The 17,373-nt window shown below is 35.7% G+C and overlaps 1 protein-coding gene across 1 annotated transcript in view; it reads right to left on the bottom strand.

The window, feature by feature from the left end:
* Positions 1 to 17,373, bottom strand: part of Cul3 (cullin 3) — a 344,806-nt gene that overhangs the window by 124,134 nt on the left and 203,299 nt on the right. Inside the window, exons 9-10 of the mRNA XM_090375913.1 lie at positions 15,919 to 16,095; positions 14,447 to 14,617 (exon numbers count right to left, since the gene is read on the bottom strand). Of these exons, the coding sequence (XP_090232039.1) occupies positions 14,447 to 14,617; positions 15,919 to 16,095 (348 nt within the window). The remainder of the gene's footprint in view (positions 1 to 14,446; positions 14,618 to 15,918; positions 16,096 to 17,373) is intronic.

The following is a 17,373-nucleotide window of genomic DNA, read 5'->3' as shown; positions in this document are numbered from 1 at the left end:
CGACTGTTCAGGGAGACATAAATTATAAATTACTGAGAAAAAATCTGTTAACAAAAAGCTCTACATCAGATAAAAAGATTGAAAAACTTAATTGATAAAATTAGGCACTAATAATTATGGAGCAAAGTTATTAAGCCTAGTTATATGAACATAAAATCATCCACAGCTTCAGAAGTATTTGCCATTACCCTGCTAAAAATTTGTTCGTTACAATGTGTGTAGTGTAGTAATAAATAAGCTCCAACATTACAATTTGTTGTAGCTTGCATAGTTTATTTTATTAATTGCTTTATATTGCAGTTTATTTTTAATTAGAGTAGCTCAAAAGTCATGTTATTTCATGGCAGAAATATGATAGCATCTGAATAGTCTTCTAGCTCTATACAATATGAAAGTTACCAAATAGTTCTCTAGTTTTCAGTTTCTGAAGAGCTTTATAATTATTAAAGCATTTAAAATCTGGATCCTCCTTGTTCCCAAAGAAGTTATGAAATTATTTAACAAATATTTTCTTCCTTAATAAATTTTAATTTCTTAATTACAGGTCTCACAACCTTTTAATTTTTCTAGTGAATGAGGGCTAGGAATTTGCTAAAAGTGCACTTGAACCAGTCTCTCTCATTCAATACCCCCACAAACTGCTTCACTGAGCCAAGTTTTATGCAGGGCAGAGACAACACTCCGACTGGATCAACAATAAACTCTGCAAAAATGATATTTCTATACCATGTTTTGTAGACCACACCTTCTAAAGCTATTTATCCAACTTCAGGGTAGCCTAAAAGTTTTTAACTTTGGCCTGTCTTTTGCAGCTGAAGATAACAGGCCCAAAGTTTCATGAATTACTGTCTTGGGAATTTCAGAGTGAACAGGTTCCTAAGCTGCAGCTTTCAGAGAGGCTCTCGAAAAAAAAGTTTGATATATGTTATTTCTCCATGCATATCTGCTTTTGTTAAATAGCTTCAACATTCATAAATTCTTAATATATATATACTGGTGTTCAAAGAAAGTGCATCACCCTCAAAACTGTAATTGTCGTCCAAATAACGTAAGTATATGGCAATATTTCTTACAGGTTGCATCGGATAAGATTGACATGCATAGGTGATGATGTAATATTGCATCAGCAGTTACTTTCAGCTATATAAGCACACTCTGCAAAACTTGCAGTCATTCCTTGCTGCCACAAAGAAAGAGTGCTATTGTTGCTTTACATGAGGAAGGATGTTCTTCCCATCATATTGCTTATAGAGTGTCTTGTAATCAGTCAACAGTGAGTAGATTTCTTTCCAAACTCAAGAATACTGGTTCTGCTGATAAGAAAAAAGGAACTGGACGTAAACAAGTCTCTACACCAAAACAGGACCATGTTTTGAAGCGATTACGCCATAAAAACCATAAAGCTTCTTTGTCTGAGCTGAGAAGAGAATGGGAAGAACGTACAGGAGTGGTAGCAAGTGCAGTAACAGTCAGAAGATGCCTCTTCAAAAATGGACTTGTAGCCCGTCGTCCTAGAAACCCCCTCCTCACACAAAAAAATGAAAAAGCCTGATTAATTTGGTGTAAGGAGCAAGTCAAATGGACCCCTGAAAGTGGAAGTCAGTTATTTTCTCTGATGAGAAGAAATTCAACCTACATGGCTCTGATGGGAGACAAACAATATGCTGTAGACGTGGTGAAGAATACCATCCAGACCATACGTGTCTACAGTGAAATTCCCTACCAGCCAAATGATATGGGGGTGCATTTCGTATCGTGGAGTAGGTCACCAGCAGTTTATAAAAGGTTCCGTAAATGCCAATGGATACCTGCAGTTGCCAGAAAGAAACCAAAGACCCTTCATGAACTTCAGGAAGCCATAATTCTTGTTTGGAACCATGAACTATCAGGTGATAATCTTTAGAACTTGATTTTGTCAATGCCTCAACAGCGTGCTGCTGTCATCAGGGCCAGAGGCGGTAAACTAAATATTAATTTGCACCTGGTGAACTTTTCATTTTGTTTTCCATTTAAAATGATAAACTGAAGCAAATTGAGGGCTTCTGATAACATTTCAGCCATAATTGTCATGTTTACCAAAACAGTTGTATAAAGGTTGCAAATGCTCATTTTGGAATATTTTGAGAGCACCCGTAAAATATTACTTACCTTTGCCTTAATTATTAATAAATATCTTTTGTTTATACAGGTAGTTTTCGACTTTACAAGTTAATTTGTTCTTAGCGTGCGCTCGTAAATCGGGAATTTATTTCCCCATAGACAATGTTAAAAATATGGGTTACATTATCAACAATGAAATTAGTTAGCTAATTAGTTTATGTTTAAATCATGATCGATTTATCCAAAGAAATGAAAACGCAGCCTGTAAAATCAAGCAAATTATAATAATAGAGAAATTATTTACGACTTACAAATGTTAAAGAATGTTTATTCTTCATCGTCGACTAAATGCACACGCATTGATCACATATTATTGGCTTGGCACTCGGTTTGTTGCACAAGGAGTCGTCTTCTTCAGAAATTCTTCAAGAGGCATTTATTTCCAAGATAATCTTCTCTTTTCTTTATAAATTTCAATAACATGCATAAGCATTTTTTAACGTAACGCACAAATTGCAACTAACACAATTTGCACGGAGTAACAAGTATACGAAGCATAAAAAAAAAAAAAAAAGGAACGAAGAGAAGATTCTGAAAATTCATTTCGGTTTTTTATACGATTGAAGATTTCAGTAAAGGGCAAACACATTTCACCATAAGAACATAAAAACCCACACAATTCCAGCTATCGGTATTTTCACAAATGCAATAACATGGAGTTTACTACCCGTTTTAATTGCTTGCAGCAGCAGAATAAACTGGAAAGTGCAAATTGTTTTTATTGTTTTATGGTCGTGACTTCCAGAAATGTGTTTTAGAAAAATATCACAAAGCTGTTCAAAATTGGTTCTTATAACATATGATAACGATGAAAGAGTGGTGCGTTCAATGATTTGAATTGGTAACTAATACAATTTACGCTATAAAAACAACCTCTTAGGGAGCTATATAGCGAAAATTTGAACTTCCGAGGTTGTGGAATGAATTACAAAAAAACAATGTGTTATCGGGTTCACATTACAATATTTTCTTGATATGATGGTAATGGATTAATATCATAAAGCAGGGTATACAGTATTATATAGCTATGTGCGTGGTTTAAAATGCGGTATTTATGAATGTTTAACATTCAGTTTTTGCAATTAATGTTCATATTTTCGATTTTGTTGATACTTGGGGGGGAAAAAATAAAAAAAAATCATAAACCCGGGAACTCGTAAAAGTGAGAACTGCCTGTATTTCTATTTGTGATGTGTACTTCTATTTGTCATTAATGTAAAATACCATCGCAAAAACTGGATTAGAAATGCAAAATTCTTAGGTGATGCACTTTCTTTGAACACCAGTGTACATAATATATAATATAGGTAAGTAGAAAGTGAAGAAGAGATATGGACAAGATAATAGAACTAAAAATTAAAATTACGGGAAAACCCGGAAGGTACATGAAAAATAGAAATAATAAAATAAAAGGAAGTACTTAATGCCGTAGATCCCATGATTTAAACGTCTTCGTCAAGGGTCAACCGTCGAAGTACAGGAAAGACAGCAAGAAGTAAGGTCTCTGTTTCTGACATGAAATATAGGTAGCACACGGTTGAAGGTGAAGGCATACTGAATTTTGAATTAAGTGGTAGTGGAAGTAAAGTCAAGAAGTAGCAGTAAGCAAGGGTAACGCTAATGTATATTTCATGGCTCACCCAACGGAGAAAGGGAAAAGGAGAAAAAATAAATAAAAGATAAGAAAATAACTTACTGGAATACCAAAATAGGAGTCGTGCCAATATAGTGACAGTGGAGAGAGACACTCACAACAGCACGGAGCCCCCCCTCTCTCCACTGTCAGTATACCGGCATGACTCCTGTTTTAGTGTTCCAGTAAGTTATTTTTTTATCTTTCTTTATTTTTTCTCCTTTTCCCTTTCTCTGTCGGGAGAGCCATGAAATATACATTAGCATTACCCTTGCCTACTTCCACAACTGCTTAATTCAAAATTCAATGTCTTAGCTGTTTCAACCACGTGCTACATCTATTTCATTTCAGAAACAGAGGCCTTCCTTCTTGCTGTCTTTCCTGTGCCTTCAATGGTTGACCCTTGACAAAGAGGTGGAAATCATGGGATCTACAGCATTAAATACATCTTTTTATTTTATTATTTCTATTTTTCACGTACCTTCCGGGTTTTCCTGTAATTTCAATTTCCGATTCTGTTAGCTTGTCCCCATTTTCTTTTTCGCTTTCTACTTACCTATACTCCATTATGATCATTCGGTTCTTTCTGCCATATATAGCAGTGCCTGGTCCATAAACCATCTATATAAATATAATTGTAACCATTTTCTACTACCATTTATTATTAATACATTATATATATAATATATATCACATAAATTTTTAATTATCATTCTAATTTACTTTACTTTTATATATATCACATACTATATAACATACAGTGCAACCTCAATATAACGTTGGGGGAAACTTTAACACCTATTTTGTAAGCAAAGAATGTTATAACAACAAATAAAATTTTTAATGAAAAACAGAGATAGCACTAGAAGTAAATTGATAGATAAATTATCTCTTAAGTAAATTATATAAGTTTTCCCCCTTCAATTTTCTAACATGAATATAGAATGACTACAAGATGACCTACTAAACAAGCATTATTATATAAGCAAATTTCATTTCATGTGTTGTTTTTTTTTTCTTTTTTAGTTTTAGTTTTAATATTTTGTCATAAGTGGAGAAAATGGACTAAAATGTTTATAAACATGTACAAATTGTTTCCCAATTCAAGCACACTATGTGTTATGCCTTTAGAAGTTTTTTCCACCTGAAAGATGCTTTTATCATTGATTTTAAACAACAAAAATTCAGTTAAAAATCGTAATGCACTTTTCACATAGTTTTATTTTAATTTCTTAAAAATAAAAATACTAAACAGCAATACTTTGTATATCTAAAATATAAAATTTCGAAATTCTTCATTTCTTATAGCAATCCCATGCTTCCAAATGAGATATGTTTAGAGGTAATCCAATTTACAGTATATTGCATAAATAAGAAATAAGCAACAACTCAGACCCATATTCTAAAGGCCACTTGTACCTGAGTGGCCATGCATGAGGGTACAACCCCCCCAACGGGTACCGCTTGAGTTCTACAATTAAGGTATTGCTGGAAATCTCATTGGTGAAAGCCAGTATCTTGTAAATTATTTTCCATAGAATCAGAGTAACACAGCAGAACTACATCTAGACTAGCTTATGGATGACTTCCCCGCCTTAAAGGATGTACTATTCCTGGTTATAAACACAAGTGAATTTCACAGCACAGCAGTATAATTATGGAGAACACCAACTACAGTTAGTAGCAGCAACATATAAACACCAACAAACGTTTAGGTGTTTATAAATTTTATAAACATTTAGTCCATTTTCCCAACTTATGACAAAATATTAAAACTAAAACTAAAAAAAAAAAAACATGAAAAGGGAAACGGGTAACATGCTTTGTAAAAAGGATAGGTGGAACAGGACCAGGGTATGTCTGCCAGGGGCAAAGGCTGATGACGTTGTAGAGCGGATATCATCTTTTAAGGGCACAAAAGGTGATATAGTTGTACACGTTGGCACTAATGATATTAGGAGTAGGAAACCGGCAGAATTACTTGTACAGGTCGCTGATGAAAAAAAGCCGTGAATTAGGGTTGAATTTGAAAGTGTCTGCAATTCTGCCCAGACACGATAGAAGGGAGTATATGATGAGAGCCTTGTCGATCATTTCGGCCCTGGAAAGAATGTGCAAGGTTCAAGGGGTAGAATTTTTTTCAGCCTGGACTGTACTTGTTAACAGGAGAGACTGCTTCTATAGGGATGGGATACATTTAAATAGAAAGGGTGCAAAAATATTTGCTGATGCTATCGAGGCAGTGTTAGGTGGATCGGAAAACTGATAGCTTGGGGGGATACAAGGACTAATAGTTTAACAGTAGCAGTAAAGGTGATTCTTGCACAACTTCTATTAGAATAAGTAGCGACCTGGAGCGTGGGGTGTTGGGGGGTTTCAGGGACGGATGGCAGTAATCCTGAAATAGGTGGGTATATGGGATGTGTTAGGGTAACTAGGAATAGGAGTAGGAGCATGTATGCTTGCATGTATACCAATGCTAGAAGTATAGTAAATAAATTTGATGGATTTGAAGTGTTAGTCAAGACATCAAAGGCGGATATTGTTGGGATAGCAGAGACGTGGTGTCACACAGATATAAGGAATGCAGAACTGGAATTTGGGGAGTATGATGTGTACAGAAAGGATAGAGGAGGAGGTGTTATGCTGTTAATTAAGAAAAACATAAAATCAAAAGAAGTGCATCCAGTTGATATAGATGAACAGTGCACTGTTGAGTCAGTTTGGTGTGACATACGCACTGCGAAAGCAAAAATAAGAGTGGGAGTGTGTTATAGGCCTAATGACTCGAATGAGTACAATGAACAATTGTACAGAGAAATAGAGTGGGCTAGTAAATCGGAATGTCTTATAATGGGGGATTTTAACTTCCCAGATATTGACTGGAACTTGTGGGTTGGTCACTCACACACTAGTCAGACTTTTGTGGATTTATTGGATGATTGTTTTCTGCAGCAGCATGTTCGAGAGGCAACTAGAGAAAGTAATACTCTTGATCTGGTTATCAGCAGTGATCATTCATGTATTAAGAATTTGCAGATAAAGGAACCACTAGGTGGCAGTGATCACAGTGTACTGATGTGGGATTTACTTAAAGATTTAATTACCATCAGGGGTAAAGGAAAGGGTTTTTGCTCCCGTAAAGGTGAGTACAGTGGTCTCCGACAGTTTTTAAATTCTGTACAGTGGGATCAACTGACGATGTTACCAACAGTAAATTTTAAGTGAGAAGCATTCAAGGAATTAATCGTGGATGCTACTAAAAGTTTCATACCTATTAAGAAATATTGTTCAAGGTTTAGGCCTAAATGGTTATCAAATGAACTAATGAGACTCGTAACAGAGAAGAAAAATACATGGGATGCATATAAATTATCAAGCGACCCAGAAGCCTATGGCAGATATAAGCTAGTCTGTAATCAGGTCACAAAGGAGGATAGACAGGCGAAGGCAGATTACGAGAAATCCTTGGCAAAAGATGCTAAGAAAAACAGCAAGGATTTCTTTACTTATATAAACTCTAAAAGGAAGGGGATGAATCTGATTGGTCCACTTGACATCGATGGTTCGACTGTTGATGATCCTGCTCAGATAGCAAACAAAATGAATGAGTATTTCGCATCTACATTCACACATGAGGAATTATTAAGGTTTGAAAATGGCAGAAGGTTATCAAATTGTAGCAGGATACTTAATGATTTTGTAATAACTGAAAGCAAAGTGGAGGAGAAATTGTTGAAGTTAAACATAAGAAAAGCACCTGGGGTGGATGGGATCTATCCAGTTATATTAAAGGAGGCAGCAAAGCAACTAAGCAAACCCTTAGCCATAATTATGAGAGCATCCTTGGACTCAGGGGAGGTTCCCACGGACTGGAGATGTGAAAATGTTCTCCAATTCACAAAGGGGGATCGAAGGGTGACACGAGTAATTACAGACCAGTTAGTTTAACTTCCGTTCCGGGTAAAATAATGGAGTCACTGGTTAAAGATGCATTGCAGGATCATCTAGACAAGACTGCAGCAATAATTCAGACACAGCATGGGTTTGTTAAGGGAAAGTCTTGTCTTACAAATTTGATAGGATATTATGATGTGATTACAAAGGAACTGGATGCAAAAAATAATTTTGATATCATATATTTGGATTTCAGGAAAGCTTTTGACACTGTTGCGCATGGAAGACTATTGTACAAACTGGAGCAGAATGGTATTAAGGGTAAGTTGCTACAATAGATAAAAGGATGGTTAAGTGGGAGAAGACAGAGGGTGGTAATCAATGGGTGCTGCTCTTCGTGGACTAATGTTATTAGTGGATTCCCACAGGGTTCGGTGTTAGGTCCACTGTTGTTTTTTCTATTTAGCAATGATATTGATGAAGGTATATCAGGCTTAATGTCGAAGTTTGCAGATGATTCAAAGGTTGGCAGGGTTGTTAATGACAGTAATGGCAGTGTGCTACTGCAACAGGATCTAGATAATTTGGGCAGATGGGCTAAGAAGTGGCAACTGAAGTTTAACTGAAGTGGCAACTGACAAACGCAAAGTACTGCATATGGGTAGAAGTCACCCTAGAGAAACATACCAACTGTGTGGTACTACATTTAAGGTGGTAGAAAATGAAAAAGACCTGGGTGTAAAAAAATTGTGCAGTCAGATATGAAGTTTTCTGAGCAATGCAGACAGGCTGCCAGGACAGGTCATGGGGTTTTGTCAATGATATATAGGAATTTTGCAAGCAGGGAAAAGGAGGTGATTGTCCCTCTGTATAAGGCAATGGTCAGGCCACGCCTTGAGTACTGAATACAGGTCTGGAGGTCTCATTTTAGGAAGGATGTAGATTTACTTGAGCGTGTACAGAGAAGGGCAACAAGATTGGTGAGGGGAATGAAGGGTTCCTCTTACCAAGAGAGGCTTAAGTTCTGCAAATTGCAGTGGCTGGAGACTAGGCACCTGCGAGGTGATCTGATTGAGGTGTATAAGGCCTTGAATGGGTTGAGCACGCTGAATTCTGATGGTATCCTTCCATTTTTTCAGATTACGAACCTAAGGGGGCATAAATTCCAATTAAGAAAAGACATGCAGAATAGCTGTGCGGAAATTTGCCTTTAGCCAGTGGGTGGTTAATTGATGGAACAAACTTCCATCTGTTGTTGTGGAAGTCGACAGGTTAAATAAATTTAAGGAGGAACTGGACAGGCATTTGGAGGGAATGGTGTGATTTTTTTTTTTTTGGCTGATGCTGCATAAGCTTATACACTTGCTTTCTTGCATCACATACCACTACTACTACTATCTTGTAGTCATTTTATATTCATGTTAGAAAATTAAAGGGGAAATACATCCCATAACTGTTTGCCAATTCAAGCACACCATGAGTTATGCCTTTAGAAGTTTTTCCCACCTGAAAGCCGATTTTAAACAACAAAAATTCAGTTAAAAATTTTTGTTGTTCACGAAAATTTATAACTGTGTCTATATATACCGGGTGGTTATAAAATAAGTTTCTCTATTCAGGAGACCCTAGTGTCAAAACAGTTAGAGATAGCGCTGTGTAAATCGGTAGGTATGTCATTTAGGGTATGGGTAAGTGATATGTAGAAGAAAAATAATTAGTTCAAATTTCCGACACTAGGGAAGAAATTGGCACTGTAAACATGAGATGGAATACTTAACTGAGGACTAGATTTTAATATCAGAACTTGGAAATTTACAGATTTTGTTCTATGTGCTTTTCTTCACTTGAGATGACATTCTGAAAACAGAGGACTGCGTGCGACACAGTTTCACATAGCATCTCATTGGGGATGTTGGCTACATGCTGTTTAATGCTTGCTTTCAAACTGACAAGCATCTGTATGCCACCACGGTAAACTCTGCCTTTCAGGTATCCCCATAGCCAGAAATCACAGGGATTGATAACTGCTGATCAGGCTGGTCAGAACTGCAGAAAGCCTCTAGAAATGATGTGGCCATTTCCGAATATTGAACGGAACAGTTCCTTCACTTGTTGACCAACATGGAGGAGGGGCACCATCTTGAATGAACACTACAGTTGCCAAGCATTGCCTTTCTTGCAAAGCGGGAATAGCGTGAGCTCTTAGAAGAACACAATACCATGCACTAGCTGCAGTACATTTTAAGGGGTCATGAGGTGTAGACTCTTCAAAGAAAAATGGTCTGATTATAAACTCTGCTGTGAATCCATACCATACCGCAACATATGGACTTTGTAGTGGTCTTTCATGCACAGCAGATGGACAAAAAGTTCCCCGTATTCAGCAGTTTTTTTGCATTTACAGCCCCATGAAGAGCGAAATGTGCCTCATCAGACCAACAGATCATTCGAGCCGCCTATGTATCACCAAGTTCCATGTGAGCCAGAAATCGGTGCAAAGTCTATTCATTGTTGCTGATCACAAGACTTTAGTTCAGTGGTTTTCAACCCCGGGTGCTTAACATTCCAGAGGTGTCACGTAATTTGGGTTTAAGTTACTTAAACTTATTATTATTTTTTAATTTATATGTTTATTTCATTATAAAAAAGTGTAGAGTATCTTTTTAATTTTGTGGTGATTTATAATTGATGTTTACTTAGTACCTCTGTATAAAGAATAAAATTATATACTGTATATATATATATATATATATATATATATAATTTGTATTACGAAATATAATTTTTATAATTATATTATTGTTATAAATATCATATAACATATATATTTTTAATATATATATATATATATATACAGATATACACAGAGACAGAATCGGATCTAACAGGCAGAAAATTGAGTAGGGGTGACGCAAAATAAAATAAATTACTTAGGGGTGACGCAAAATAAAATAAATTACTTTGGGGTGCCGTTATTAAAAAAAGGTTGAAAACCATTGCTTTAGTTCTTGCAATACGTGAATCTTGTACGGAAGCCAGCGTAAAATTATTCGAAGCACTTTATGTACAGTAGACCAAGGGAGGTTCAAGTCTCTTGGCACACCTCTGGCACTACTGACTACTAGCGTTTCGCATTCTGAACTGGAGGCCATTGCAACCACCACTACCTCGATTTCGATACATGGTCGTCCCCATGCCTGGAATTAACACCTAAATCCCTGGTTGTTTCAAATTTCTTTATTAGTTTTAGAAGTCCCACTGATGTCAAAGGTCCTTTATGCAAACCTTTTTAAGTTTCGGATATTCACATAGTGCTGCATTAGAGTTACTCTTATTCTGGTAGCAGCTTTACTAAGAGCATGATGCTTTTTTTGTAAGAGCCATAATGGTTATTGACGGTGGCATTGGCCTTTCTGCTTTTATCTAACAGGATATCATTTGCGTAACCAGCGTGTCTCAAAGTAAATTAAAACTTTTACATATGTGCAGAACCTTTTCCACCTGGTGGTGTAAATTCGAACTAATTTTTTTTCTTCTACAAATCGCTTCCCCATACCCACCGATTTTCACAGCATTAACTCCAACTATTTTGACACTAGGATCTTCTAAATATGGAAACTTATTTTATAACCACATTGCAACAACTGAAAAATAGTAGATTCTCAGAGAGAATTTAGTTTTCCAAATGGCCCATGTACAAATAACATTTCACTGGTGTATTTTTTATTGCATCTCTAAGGTGAGACCAGGAAGAAACTTTTTTTTTTATGAAAACCCCAAACACGAGAGGTATTAGAACTTAGAGTACTTAGTACCGTGCATGGGTTGGAGGTTGAGAAAACTAAAAAAATTTGTTGACATTAAACACGAACTTCTGTAGACTGTAATTTTCAGGAAATATGTATGAAGGGTGTTCCAAAAATGGCAGCTGAATGAATAAACGAGGAAGATGAAAAGTTGGTTGTGTGAGTTTGAAATTGGACAGTAAATGGATGTTGGCTGGTGATGGCACATGTTCGGACTGTTTTGAAAGAGAGAGAGGGGAATTATAGAAGCCAATTCAGAAGAACAGTGCCCATGGAAGTATCTGTAGAAAAGGCATGAAGCAGAACATTATGAGACAGAGAGTGGAGAGACTCTGTAAGAGATGAGTCATTAATTAACCTTACTGCCGTCTTCTGAATGGAATCTAGAAGCTTGAGAGAGGTTTTGGGGGCACTGCTCCAGATGCAGGAACAATATTCCATGGTAGGGCGATTTGTACAGAGTGAAAAGCTGTTTGGAAGAAAAGCAACGCTGAGAGCAAAAGAGAAAACCAAGTTTTTTTTAGATGCAGAGGAAGCAATATTTTGTGTTTGTGCCAAGAGAGATTAGAAGTCAGGGTAATCCCCAAATAAGATATATCATCTTGCCTAGAAATTGGAGTGTCACCAAAAATAAGAATAGGAGCAGAAGAATCCTTTTTGCGATATATAAGACAGGACTGAGTTTCATAAAGATTGAAACCAACTAAGTTGTCTTTGCCGCACTGGAGAACTACCTGGAGATCGGCATTTAAGAAATTGGTAGCAGATATTTCAGAAGTTGAGAAGTTGAAGCTGATTGAGCAGGGTGAGGTTTATCAAAATGGAAAGTGAGATGCAATGTGCTATCATCAGCAAAACTATGGATAGGATTTCTGGTCAATGGAAGGAGGTCATTAATATACAAGAGAAAAAGAGTGGAGGAAAGAACTGAACCTTGGGGGGACACCAGCATTAGTGGAGAAGTTAGAAGTCAGCCATCTACCATCACTCCCAGTGAGCAGTCAGAGAGAAAACTGGATAACCAATTACAAAAAACATTGGCAAACCATAAGATGGAGGCCTGTTTAGAAGACCTTCATGCCAAACACGATTGAAAGCCTTTGATATATCAACTGCTTGTGTTTCGGCAAACCCTTCCATCGAATTTGTCCATAAATGGGTAACATAAGCCAGAATATCACCAGTGGATCAACACTGATGGAATCCATACTGGCGATCATTGATCAGACAGAACGTTTCTAGATAGTTTAAGAGTTGGTGTTCAATTGATTTCTCCATTACTTTAGAAAGAGTAGAAGTAACTGCAATGCGACAATAATTGGATGGCAGGGATTTGTCACCCTTTTTAAGGAACTCGCTGGATACGAGCAAATTTTCAAGGTAGAAGGAAAAACACCTTTGGAATAAGAAAATGAAAAAAGGTGGCAAAAAACAGGAGTCAGTTCAGGAGCACAGGTTTTGAGAACCATCACGACCTGGAGCTTTCTTAGCATCAAGATTCGTCAAAATCCTTCTGACATCCTTTTGACGAAAGACCACAGGAGGCATTGAATGGAGCGTGCTGGGAATGGTGGAAGGTGTTAATACAAGAGTTGGAAGAAAAATGAGATGCTAGCAGGTCAGCTTTATCCTTGGCTGAAGCGACAATAGAACCATCTGGTTTTGCAAAGGTGGGAGCAGGGTTGGGAAAAAGTTGCGGCCAATAGCTTTGGCAAGAGACCAGAATGCTCGGCTACCATTACAGCAAGAAGCAAGTTTTCTACCCTTAGCCTGTTCAAAACCTAGTTTGGACTGATTAATAACTACTTTACAATTGTTGCAAGCTTTAGTGTAGGCAGAAATTGAAACTGAAGAATTGGAAACAAGCTAATTACGATATGCAACATTCTCTTGAACAGCCTTAGCATATTTATTGAAAAGCCAAAGTTTAGATAAAGGATGAGATTTGGTTGAGTGTGGAATAAAGGATTCCATTCCTGCAAGAATAATTTCACTGACACGATCTGAGCAAACGTTGACATCAGAAGTTTTGAAACAGTAATCTGACCAAGGAAAAGAAGAAAGGAAATATTGCATGTCATCCCATTTTGCATTTTTGTAATTCCAAACAACACTAGGTTGGGAACAGCCATGAGATAAAGGCGAAGAGACAATCACCAAGTTGTGATCTGAGGTGCCTAAAGGACCACTCACTTTGACCGTGTACTTAGAAGGGTTGTTTGTGAGAAAAAGATCAAGTATGTTGGTTGTATGGTTAGGATTGTCCAGTATTCTGGTAGGTAAATGAACAATCTGTGAGAGGTCATTAGTAATTGCAAAAGCATCAGCATCTTGACCAGCTGGAGTTGTGAACATTAAAATCACCAAGAAAATTACCAAACTGAACATTTGTAGTAACACCCCTTGGATGACCACCATTGTTTATAAAAATGTAAGTATCTAGTTGAGGATAATATATACTGCAGAAGAGAATGGAATAGCTCAGTGGTCCACACTTTGGAAACCACCACAATATTGGTTCCACTCTGCGAGGAATACTATTTGTTTTTGCTGATTTCTATTGTGAAATTCAAGTTTTGCCAGAGAATTTTTTTTTTATTACATTTCTCTTGGGGAATGTGATCATACTTGCATTATATCTGAAACCACTGTATAACTAGATGCAGTTTATCAAGGATGCAGTGTAGTTAATTTTATATAAAATACATTACTTTATATAATTTATTTTATATTTCATTTCTGTTATTAAAAATAATAGAAATAAATTTATTATGACTATTTCACACGTAAGGGGCTACAAAACAATATATTACATATGAATATTACTGTTGGATTCAGTATACATTATTTACTAGAAAACACATGAGAATGTAAAACAAGAAATCCACAGCAGACCAGTGTTATCAATGATGTTTTTCGTAATCAAAAATAAAGTAAAGTAGTGACTTACCTTTAACTTGGATATCATATTTTTTTCAGAGTCATCTGACACACTCTTATTGAGCAACAAACGCTTTGCTAAATGTTGTTTATAGTAGCGTTCAAATACATCTTTTTCTTGTAAATATCTAAATAAAACCATTGTCTTATCTAAAACTTGTTCAATTTCTTGTTCTGTCATCTGCAAACAGAGAATAGTTATATCAATGGAACACACTGAATTACTATTCTGAGAAACACTTGTTTACTATCATTTTAAAATGAGAATTATTAATACTCAATATTAATAAAATTAATAATATTGCAAACAGAAGAGAATGGTTTATCATTTTTTAATCATGGTATGCCATCATAATCTCTTTATTTAAAAATGGGTTGTACAAAAAAAAAAAAAATAAATAAATAAATAAAAATAATAATAATAAATAAATAATGTTTTGCATAAAATGAAAAGTGCACACACAACATCAATTTCTATTTATAAACATCTCCCTTTTAAATTCTACCAAACAATTCAACTAATAACAATACCAGCTCAACTCAGAACTGCTCTCTTTTGAGCAGTGCTCCTTCACCATCAAGAAGGAACAGATTCAGTATGCAACAAGACCTTGCCATTCACAGAGAAAACAAAACACCCAAACACATAACAGTAAGGTTGCTAACAAACAAAATATCTCACAAATTTTCTTAAGTCAACCAAATAAACAGCAAATAAAAAAAAAAAAAAACCTTTAATAAAATCAGTTATGTATATAGGATATAAAGGAATCATAAAACCGAACAAAGACAACTGAAAGCTAATAACACTAAAATAATTTATCTATACTCTTCTTTTTCCGGACATCATGGCTTGATGTGTAGTGATATATTTTGAAACTTTGGTTTATAGAAAGCCCACGTGTATGTATGTATGTATGTGTGTGTGTGTGTGGGGGGGGGGTAATTTGCATGTTGTGTATGCTGAAAAACCTAGAATAACTTCTCATGGGGGGCACCTTACTCCCTCCACCTGGGACTGCCCAATTACAGCCACAATTGAAGAGGACTTTGGAACTTCCCAAAAAATTAAGTATTAAGCCCAGTCCTCACAAAAAAAGTAACATGTGGCAAGCCATATACATTGTTAGAATTTTTTTAGGTGTTTTCTGAGATTAGTTTGGGTGGATGGGTGGGGAGTTAAAATTCCCAACCATTACGAGAGGCAATTCAAGATCACAAGATATTAACATCTAATTAAACAACTTCAAAATAATCATTTAATAATTTGTGAATAATACTAACCAGTCAACATAATTTTTTTTAAAGAAATTATCGATGGCATTAACTGTATTTAAGGAACAAGCCTATTTTTTTGGAATTTTATTAGTATATATAGTATAGAAAATTACAAGACTAATGTCTTGGGACAGGATGAAAAAAATTAAAATTCTTTAACTAAACAAAGAACCATTACTAAAATATTATTAATTGCATACTTACCCCCTTTACACCTTTTTTTAATTTATCATCTATAAACAAAGAAAGATATTCTGGTGACTTGGGATTAAGATTAAGAAAATATTCAAAATCTCCAGCAATCATCTGTTTAAAATATCTATCAGCACTGAAGGAATGATATAAAAAGTGGTCAAATCTATCCTTCAGATCCAGGAGACTCTACAAAATAAAGATAATCACACATATATATGTGTGTGTGTGCGTGTGATACATAAATATATGTAAACATATATATATAAATCTCTAAAATTTACAAGACAATCTAGTAACTGGCATCCTGCTAAACCATATACAGTGGATTCTGGTTATTTGGGCCACCGGTTAATCGGGGGAAGCCATTTATTTGGGACAAATCTTAAAAAATAGAAACCAATCAAGAAGATAGGCAGGGTTTACTTTGCTTAATTGGGACAGCATGAAGTTTAATTGGGGCAGGAGACCGTGGCACTGGAGTTTACCCTACGATCGTCTCCGACGGTACCGTGGTTTGGTCGAAATTCTGGAGGTCACAACCATAAAACTATAAAAACAATTAGCAGTCATTTATTTATTTATTCACTAACAGAAAAGCTGTTTATTGGGCTTTTCTGTAAGTGAAATCTATCATAAACAGACAGTAAACTCGATCTTACTAAATTTGCGATAATACCGACAGCTAGAATTCTGTGGGTTATTATGGTGAAATGTGTTTACACTTCCATGAAATCTTCAATCACATAAAAAAATTAATTTTCAGATCTTCTCTTCATTCCTATTTTTAAAGCTTTGTAACTCGTTTCTCTGTTCTCACTTCCGCATTTTGTGTTACTTGCAATTTGTGTGTGCCGTGTTCTTTGTTATTGATTGCTTATCTTTTTACTGTTTTAAATTTTAACCCCCACCCACAAATGTCAGTGAACAGAAATGTATTAATTATTCCGATTATAACGTATATTCTTCTGATTTTCACATATCATTTAATTTTTTAACTGGTAAGGTAATAAAGGGTAAATTTGTGCTTAATATATCTTTGCTTTTATAGCCTGTGGATAATATTCTTCCTATTTTCACTAATTAGAATCGCTGTTTAATAGAATTAAAATTCAATTCACAAACATGATCACAATGACCGGCGCTTACTGCACATCGTATAGTGAATGGTACTTTACTATGGTGACTCCATCATAACGTGATTTGATTGTACAGTGAACCAATTGTAAAGGGGGGGGGGGGGTGTACATTGTATTTTTAACTATTTACGTGAAACTTCGGATAATTGGGGCAGCTGCTTAATCGGGCCAAAATGCACTAGTCCCGACGTGTCCCAAATAACGGGAATGGACTGTATTTAATTGTTTCTAATAGTTTTCTACTTTATAATTATAATATAACCTTTACATGCTTCCAAAAAATTTGAGAGCCCTTTTTATTTAACATAATTCATAATTATATAACACA

Source organism: Mastigoproctus giganteus, chromosome 6, assembly GCF_048544385.1.
Source record: "Mastigoproctus giganteus isolate SK-2022 chromosome 6, ASM4854438v1, whole genome shotgun sequence".
NCBI lineage: Eukaryota > Metazoa > Arthropoda > Arachnida > Uropygi > Thelyphonidae > Mastigoproctus > Mastigoproctus giganteus.
The sequence above is the reverse complement of the archived record's forward strand: the minus strand, read 5'-3'. Positions and strand labels throughout refer to the sequence as shown.